Raw genomic sequence first — 9,610 nt, 5'->3', positions numbered from 1 at the left:
GCTGTGGCACCCAGAGCACTGGGCTTGAAGTCACTGGCAGCATTGATTCTGCTCTCCTCTTCAATGGGTGCCTCTCATTGCCACTGGCTGTGAGTTTGGATCACTTCATGTGTGAAACAAGCACAATGATGAATACCTGGGCACTCTAGATTCTCCAAGGCTTTCCTGGAGTATGAAGCTCTGCCGGGAATAATTCCAGGGCAAAACAGTCTAACTTTGCATTTTCTATTAGCTACATAGCTTATTCAGCTCCACGTTTTACCTTGTTTCTTAACAGCCCTACTCTATGACTGTTTCTATTTTTTGTGGTCCACCCTGAACTTTTAGTTCTTCTTCTGCCAGATGCAAGTGGATAACTAGTATCTCCCCATTCAGAATGTGTATTTCTTGTATATTTCTGGGTCAGGCTATTTCCAATGTTTTGAGAAGACCCAGAAAAGCAGAAGCACAGTCCAGAAAGGAGTTTCCATGGAGTTGAAGGGGAGTTCTCTAGTACCCTGTTAGCAACAGCTACTGTGAGATGCCATTGGGCAGCAGCTAGCAGCCCCAGCCCTGGGCCAATGCATCTTTTCACCCCTTACCTCCTTTCCTCCGGGCAACATAAACTGGTTTGGCATCTTATATCTCCTTCTTATTGGCTCTTCCACTTTGAGACACCTCATCACTGGTAAATTTAAGATGTAGCTGCTGTTCTGATTGGCTGATCTGTTGCTGGGGCATAAAGGCCAGCATGGTGATGCTACTCTCCCAGATGTGGTCTCCATCTGGCCCTGAATACACCCCTCCTTCACTCCCCCTTGACCTTCCTTCTACCCTCAAAGAGTCCCTCCCTCCTCCTGTGGTCGCACAGTAAACAAGCAGTCAGTCCAAGGGTTCCCTGGAGACACAGAGGTTTTCATCTTTGGAGTGTTTGGCCTGCTAAAACTGGATTTTGCGTAATCCATCAAAGCAAATTTGGGGAAATCAGCCTGTACACAATCCAGAACACAAACATCTCCAAAGACCAACAAGAGATCACAGGCTTTCTGACAACTAAACCCCTCCAACAAGCCACTGGTGCAGACAAGGATGGCTTTGCATATAAAGTACTAGTAAATGGGTGAAATTGAGGGGCTTGCTAGAACAGCCCCTAGCTGCTACCAGTTGCCATTGTGACTGAAACTCCACCATTGATTCCTTGTCATGGATTGAATTGTGTCCCCCCAAAATATGTGACAACTTGATTAGGCCATAACTCCCTGTATTGTGTGGTTGTCCTCCATTTTGTGATGGTAATTTTATATTAAAGATCCTAACACCCTTACTAAGGTCATATCCCTGATCCAATGTAAAGGGAGTTTCCCTAGGGTGCGGCCTGCACCAACTTTTACCTGACAAGAGGAGATAAAAGGAAAGGGAAGCAAGCAGAGAGTGGGGGATCTCACACCACCAAGAAAGCGGTGCCGGGAGCAGAGTGCGTCCTTTGGACCCGGGGTCCCTGCGTGAAGAAGCTCCTAGTCTGGGGGAAGATTGATAAGAAGGCCGACAGAGAGAGAACATCTTCCCCTGGAACTGATGCCCTGAATTTGTACTTTTAGCCTACTTTACTGTGAGGAAATAAATTTCTCTTCGTTAAAGCCATCCACTTGTGATATTTCTGTTATAGCAGCTCTAGGTAACTAAGATACTGCTTTACTAGTTTTCTTCTTCTGGAATCTCCTGTTGAAATACTAAGAGCCTTGGAGGGGAGATACATTGAGCTGCACATCCCAAAATCTGTTCTGAAGGAAGATGTGTGAAGAGTTTCTTATAGTCAAATGAGTTTGGAAACTCTAACACATTTTAGCACCCCTATCTTTTTTTTATCTTAACCCTGGTGGCATAGTGGTTAAATGCTACAGCTGCTAACCAAAAAGTCAGCAGTTCAAATCCACCAGCCTCTCCTTGGAAACCCTATGGGACAGTTCTACTCTGTCCTATAGGATCACTGAGTCAGAATGAACTCAGCGGCAATGGGTTTCATTTTAATGGTTTTTGTCAGGTAGAAGGAGCCCTGGTGGTGTAGTGGTTAGATACTTGGCTGCTAACCGAAAGATCTGTGGTTGAAGCCACCAGTCGCTCCATGGAAGAAAGAAGTGGTAGTCTGTTTCTGTAAAGACTACAGCCTTGGAAACCCAGGGGGCAGTTCTACTGTGTCCTACATCATCGCATTAAGCTGGAACCAACTTGATGGCAACAGGTTTGGTTGGGTTTGTTCTTAGGTAGAAAAATGGCCCCCCAGAGATGCCCATGTCCTAATCCACAGAAGCTGTGAATATGTTACCTTACATGACAAAAGGGACTTGGGAACATGATTAAAGTTCAGGACCTTGAGATGGAAAGGTTAGCCTGGATCATCCAGGTGGGCCCAATCTAATCACATAGGTCCTTAAAAGCAGAGAACTTTTCCTGGCTGTTCTTAGAGAAAGAGAAGTGACAATGGAAGCAGAGTCACAGAAATGCTACAGTTTCTGCCTTTGAAGGTGGAGAAGGGGGCCATGAGCTGAGGAATGCTGGTGACCTCTCAAGACTGGAAAAGTCAAGGAAACAGACTCCTCTTGAGCCTCCAGAGAAGAATACAAACTTCTGACCTACCAAACTGTAAGATAACAAATCTGCACTGCTTCTGCTGTTGTTTTTGTGACTTATGGAGACCCCCTGTGTTATATAATAAAACGGCTCCATAGGGTTTTCTTGGCTATAATCTGTGCGGACATAGATCACCAGGCTCGTTTCTTCCTCAGTGCCACTGGGTGGGTTCAAACCGCCAATCTCTTGGTTACCAGCTGAGTGCAAACCATTTGCGCCACCCAGAGACCTTAAATTTGTACTGTTTTAACCCTTTCATGGATTAATTTTTTTTTCTTTTGGAATTTTTTGGTGATGTCATATTTTTTCACTAATGGAATGGATGCTGAATCATTGCTGGTAGTTTTTTTATTACTTGAAAAAATTGGATGCCTATTGCAAATGGGACATATCGGCCCCATGTTCCATGAAACAGATCACACATGCAGGACATATCGGTCCCGTGGTGCACCACACTTCCTGGTTAGACTTCAGCCATAAAATACCTTACTCAAAAGACACGGAAATACACATGAAATACTAAATAAGCATTGCACTTGCTGCACATAATTGTTATCTGTTTGATTTAGAGTGGGCCATATCAGTACCGTGTTCCATGATGCACATCACACTTCTGGGACATATTGGTCCTGTGGCCCAGGAAGCACATCACAAAATGTTTCACCCCCAAAATAACTCCTTTACTTGAATATTTATGAATGCCAGTGTCTTAGTCATCTAGTGCTGCTACAACAGAAATACCACAAGTGGATGGTTTAACAAAGAGAAGTTTATTCTCTCACAGTCCAGAAGGCTAGAAGTCCAAATCCAGGGCACTGGCTCCAGGGGAAGGCTTTCTCTCTCTGTCTACTCTGGAGGAAGGTCCTTGTCATCAGTCCTCCCTTGGCCTGGGAGTATCTCAGCAAAGGAACCTCAGGTCCAAAGGATACACTTTGCTCCCAGTGCTGCTTTCTTGGCGGTATGAGGTTCTCCCCTCTGCTTGCTTCCCTCTCCTTTTTATCTCTTGAGAGATAAAAGGTGGTGCAGGTCACACCCCAGGGAAACTCCCTTTATATTGGATCAGATATGTGACCTGGGTAAGGGTGGTGTCACAATCCCACCCTAATCCTCTCTAACATAAAATTACAATCACAAAATGGAGGACAACCACAGAATACTAGGAATCATGGCCTAACCAAGTTGATACACACATTTTTGAGGGATATAATTCAATCCATGACAGCCAGTAACTGTACCTTCCGAATAAAAATACAAACCCTTTGCCCAGGAGTCGATTCTGACTCACAGTGACTCTAAAGGACAGAGAAGAACTGCCCCATAGGGTTTCCACGGTTTCCAAGGAGCATTAGGATTACCTTCCCAATAGCACAAAGGAAATAGTAAACATACTTGCAAGCTTTATCTCACCGTTCAGAAGCCAAAAGACACAAAGGTTTCACACAGTCACTTCTCCTCATACGAATGCCTCTGAGCACTCAAATGTGGCGCTGACCAACTTCCTTGTGTTTTAGGCAGTGCACCAGTACGTGCCACAAAAACGTGCCATAACGTGACTAAAATGCTAAAGTGGTTCAAATGCTTGCCAATCAACCTCCAGGGGCGGAAAATGTAACGCAGGCATTTCATGGTCCGTGAAAGAATTAAATTACCAAGTTTGCGTAAGTTAGTTACAGCAGCAATATAAAACTAATACATTCCTCCTTGGAGATTCACAGGCACTTTGGTATATTAAAAAAGAGCCCTCGACCCCACGGCACCTAACGGACAACAACTTCCCTGATAAATCCCATAATCACGAGGAAAAAAAAAAAAATCCCTGGCAGTACAGTGATTAAAGCAATGGGTGGCCAACTGAAAGGTCCAAGGTTCCAAACCACCAGCGGCTCCACAGGAGAAAGGTGTGGCAGTGTGCTTACATAGAGATTTACAGCCTTGGAAATTCTATGGGGTCCTTATGAGTCAGAATCGACTGGATGGCAGAGGTTTTTTTGGTTTAGGAAGTCCTTTAGTTAAAAAAAAAAAAAAGTTGCCATGGAGTCGATTCCAAGTCACAGCTACCCTATAGGACAGAGTAGAACTGCCCCATAGGGTTTCCAAGGGGCAGCTCGTGGATTTGAACTGCCAACCTATTGGTTAGGAGCTCTAGCTCACTGTAGCTCCTAGCCACTGTGCCACCAGGGCTCGAGACACGCATTTAACTCAGCATTTCAGAAACCTACTTCAGCACCAAACTTTTATCCCCCTGAAACATCTATTAGATTCTTAGAACATGATGCGGAAAGCACAGCATTGAAACATTAGCTGTTATTAGCATCTTAGTGTGATTAGGTCACGTTTTCTATGTGACAGGGGAAAAAGAGTAAGACACAGGACAGAAGTCTTTTGATGGAGGTCTAAATGAGGCCTGGGTGAGGGAACTCAATGGAGAGAGTAGTGGACGGAGAGGAGACGGACACATGCTAAACGTCAGCTACTACACAACTTGTATCGTTGTGCTAATGGTTTGTGCCAAGTCCTCCTTGCCCGTCAGGTTCGCCATCTTCTCTGGAAAATTTCCCTGACCTCCTCTCCTCCCCTGGGACTGGCTTGGAGGCCCCTCCTCTGTGCTTCCATGGCCCTCTGCACTTATTTACCTCTAGTTGTGGCAGCAATGTACTGGAATTGCCTGTTAGTTTGTCTGTCTCTCCTATCAGCATGAAGTTCCCTCAGGGCACAAACTGTGTCTGGTTTACTGTTTTCATTTGTGTCCCACCCATGCTTGGTACATCGGAGGCACTCAGGCTGAGGCTTGGTTTTGTCCTCTTTCAATTATAAACGTGTATGAGTTTAATCTTGACTTTTTCTGGTGGGTGCTGTTGAAGCCTGAACCACTATCTGGACCCTCTGCTGGCTGCCTAACAAGAACAAGTGTTCCAAATAAGAACACAGAGCATTTTCCAACATACATGCTGAAACATGCGAGGGGTTTAGCCTGAATATGTTCTCTGTTGTACCACAATTTTTTTTGGGGGGGGGTAGAGGGAGCAGGCATCTGACTAGGCTACAAGAAAGACGGAGATTAAAAGAACAAATACTATACTTCCAAGATGGTTTATAGGGAGTGATCAAAATTGAGAAATAGAGAAGTTGTAAACAGGACATTCTGAAGAGAAGAAACGAGGTGCCAGGTCAGTACTATAAGGTAAGAGAAAATATGAGCCACTATATCTCCCAGAAGCCAGGAAGGCTTCCTGGATGTAGAGGATTTGGAAGGAAAGAGTCATCAGAATTTCCTGCGGTGAACCACCTGTTCCCTTCTCTCAGCTCCAAGATGAAGCACACAGTTTGGGCCTGGACAATCAAAGCCCTAGATCCACCAACACTTGTGATTTTTTCGGGAAGGAGGAGGGAACTAATCAGGTGACTCCTGAGTCTGAGCTTGAACCTGGGAAGATTAAGGCCTGAATCTGTTACCTCACAGAATGACAGTAAACCAACATGAAGGAGAGCAGAAGTGAGAAGTGGAGAGAGGCCCAGCCCTCATGACACTACATGAGTCCCGAGTTAAGCGTTGTCTGAAGGCTTATTTATAAGAATCAGTAAATTCCCTTTTCTGAGTAAGCCAGCTTGAGTTGGATTTCCAGTCCCTGGCAATTAGGAGTCCTGATGATGAAGAGGAAGGAAGAGCTTACACAGTATGAACAAAGACCAGAAAGTTGGAAACCAAGAGCCAGGAAGTAGGGGACACCCACTTCCAGTTTCCCCCTCTGGGAACTGCCACCTCTTCTACCATCCCCACGGCCAAAAAGGACAACTCCCATGTACCTAGGTTTGTGCAAAGGACTCTGCTCCTCTGGCCATAACTGAGGCCATCACAGTTCTTTCCCCCGCAAAGGAGAATTGGGATTAAGAGTTCAGTGTCAGTCGAAGTTGGTCTCCTGAAGAAGGAAAGAGGTGAAACCTTGGGAGCCGTGGGGTGGCTGTGTTTTCTGCCACAGCTGTGGAGAAAGGAGAGCAAGGCAACGTCATCAACCACTTTTATAGATGAGGCAAACTGAGGGTCTGAGATGTTATGTGGCTTACCTAAGATTGCACGTTTGGTACCATTGGACAGAACTTGAACCCAGTTTTTCAGCATTCAAGCTTTGGGCAGGAAATAGCTGCATCAGAGCGGCCTGAGAACCCTGGTCACGCAGGAGTCTTGGGATAGAAAGCAAGGCATGATCAAAGCCTGGCCAGGCATCCCAGAAAAAAGAAAGGCCAAAGGCATCTTCCTACACTCAAAACACCAACGAAATTCTGGTGCTTAAAGCGTCCCTTGTTCTGCTCAGAGCGCTGCCCTAAAGCCAGGACGCAGAGAGCACTTGCCGAGAATTTCTAGCAACCAATGCCTGCAGCACCTGGGCAGCCAGGAACCCCCAGAAACCACAGCTTCCATTCTGCGCCGCGACAGCGCTGACTAAGCCCGGAATAAACTACAAGCCCCAGAATGCCTTGGGCGAGAGGCGCAAGCACGGAGGAGCGGAGGGATGTAGTAGTCACGTCGTCTGCGCGGGACCGTTAAATTTGAAAGTCGGCGGCTAGGCGTGAGGGCGTGATGTAGCCAGTTTGTGAAGGAGTTGGGTACCTGCTTTGCCGGGAAGCACCCTCTGGTCTGTTCGGTGCCTCTAAGGATAGGTTGCAGGAGGAAGCCCAGAGGATCTGTGGCCTTGAGCCAGGAACGCAGGATGGCGGCGATGAAGAAAGGGGGTGCTCTAAGGTAAGTACGAGAGAATGGCTGTTGGGAGCTGGGCCTGCAGACTCGAGGGTGCCCGGCGGGTGAGAGAGGAAGCAGTCAAAGAAGAGAGGACCGACACGGTCAGAAAAAGAGCAGGCCCCGCTAGAGCCTCCTTCGGCACGGTGTCGGCACGGAGGGGCTGGAGGCGAAGACGCTCGGTGAGCCCTGATCTTAACGGGGTACGTGAGAATCCTGCCGCATCCGGCTTCAAAGCAAAGGAGGCTGGTGGACCCCCGTGGCGCCAAGTGCTTGGAATTTGTATTGTGGTCCGTGTTTTTATCTCAGCTTACCCGTTTGCTAGCTGTTTGACCTTGAACACATCTTAATATTAATGCTACCATACAGAGCTCTTGGGAGAATTCAGAGTATTTGCATAGTAACTGCCTCCAAGTAAGTGATCAACAAATGGTAGGTGCTCTCTGGGCAATGGAAACCCTGGTGGCATAGCGGTTAAGAGCTACGGCTGCTACCCAAAAGGTAGGCAGTTCGAATCCACCAGACGCTCCTTGGAAACCCTATGGGGCAGTTCTACTCTGTCCTTTAGGGTCGCTATGAGCCGGGATCGACTCGGTGGCTGCGGGTTATCATAGCAGTGGAGCCCTGGTGGCGTAGTAGTTAAGAGCTCAGCTGCTAACCATAAGGTCAGCAATTCAAATCCACCAGCCGCTCCTCGGAAAGCCAATGGGGCAGTTCTACTCAGTCCTATAGGGTCGCTGTAAGTCGGAATCGACTCGACAGCAACGGGTTCGGATATATATATATATATATATATATATATATATATATATATATATATATATATATATATATATATAAACCACAAAGAGAAGGACTTTTTCCATCTCGACGCTATTGCCATGATAAAACCAAAAAAGCCAAACCCGCTGCCGATAAGGAGTGGCTGCTGGATTCCAACTGCCAACCTTTTGGTTAGCAGCCAAGCTCTTAACCACTGTGTCGCCAGGCCAGGGCCCCGTATATATATATTAGGTTGGAATTCTTTATGCGTTTTTGTTATGGAGTCCACAATACCTAGATAAATGCAGTTGATATTTATTAATAACCTACTAAATGTTAAGTGCAACAAATCAGCAAAAGACGCAAAAATCCCTATCCTCACAAAGCTTAAGTTCTGGGGCAGAGTGGAGGTGGGGGAGACAGACAGTAAACAAGATAAATAAAAGTTAGATGGTAGTCAGTATAAAAAAATAAATAAAGCTAGGAAGGAGGATAAGGGAGTGTTGGGGTTGGAGATTCGTGCAATTTTAGACACATTTGAACAGGAGGCCTCAATGAGAAGATGTCATCTGGGTCAAGACTTGAGAATTCAAGATCTAGTCATGTGTATATCTAGGGGAAAAAGAGCCAGGACAAAGACTGGGGGTGCGGGTCCTTATATTCACAGGGTTCACACAGTTTGGTTAAAAAGGTGTGAGTGGTTACAACCTAAATTACCAATTACTTATAGTCACTGCCCTAAATAATTCATCACTTAGGGTTACTTTCTTTTTTAAAATTGCTGTAAATACAAACATAGCACAACATTTGCCAACTCCACATTTTTAAGGTATACAGCTTAGTGACATCAATTGCGTTAATCATGTTGTACATCTGTCACCCGTAATTCCTGCCAAATTTCCCATCACCATAAACAAAAACTCACCTCCTCCTAAACAGGAACTCTTTACCCTCCCTCCTGCCCTGGTAAAAAAAAAAAAAAAAATTTTTTTTTTTTTTTTACCTAATAAATTCTGTTCTCTATACATTTGCCTATTCTTGTTATTTCATATAAGTGAGATCACACAATATTTTTTCTGTTGTGATTGACATTTCACTCAGCACCATGTCTACCTTTTGGCTATTGTGAAGAGTGCTGCAGTGAACACTGACGTACATATGTCTGTTTGCATTGCTGCTTTCAAGTCTCTCTCCAGTATGTACCTAGGAGTGGAATTGCTAGGTCATGTGGTAGTTCTGTGGTAACTTTTTAAGGAACCTCAAACTGTTTTCCACAGTAGCTGTACCATTTTGTGTTCCCACCAGCAATGGATAAGGGTTCCAATTTTTTTATGTCCTCGGCAACATCTATTATGCTTTTTTATTTTTTTTATCTTAGTCATCCTGCTGGGAGTGAAGTGGTATCTCATCGTAGTTTTGATTTGCTTCTCTCTAATGACTAATGAGATACCACTTCTCCGTCATTCTAATGGCTAATGCTGAAACCCCGGCGATGTAGTGGTTAAGTGC

General features: G+C 45.4%; 1 protein-coding gene across 3 annotated transcripts in view; it reads left to right on the top strand.

Annotated features, from left to right (window-relative positions):
• Nucleotides 1–5,614: 5,614 nt before the first annotated feature.
• Nucleotides 5,615–9,610, top strand: part of BUB1B (BUB1 mitotic checkpoint serine/threonine kinase B) — a 50,370-nt gene continuing 46,374 nt past the window's right edge. Inside the window, exon 1 of one of the 3 annotated variants that reach the window (XM_010598334.3) lies at nucleotides 5,615–7,345. In XM_010598334.3, coding sequence (XP_010596636.1) covers nucleotides 7,314–7,345 — 32 coding nt within the window. In that variant the 5' untranslated portion in view covers nucleotides 5,615–7,313. Of the gene's footprint in view, nucleotides 7,630–9,610 lie in introns of all 3 variants that reach the window. The other 2 variants (XM_003418737.4, XM_023558647.2) reach the window with 2 other exon arrangements.

The sequence above is a fragment of the Loxodonta africana genome, chromosome 10 (assembly GCF_030014295.1).
Source record: "Loxodonta africana isolate mLoxAfr1 chromosome 10, mLoxAfr1.hap2, whole genome shotgun sequence".
Classification (NCBI taxonomy): Eukaryota; Metazoa; Chordata; class Mammalia; order Proboscidea; family Elephantidae; genus Loxodonta; species Loxodonta africana.
The sequence above is the reverse complement of the archived record's forward strand: the minus strand, read 5'-3'. Positions and strand labels throughout refer to the sequence as shown.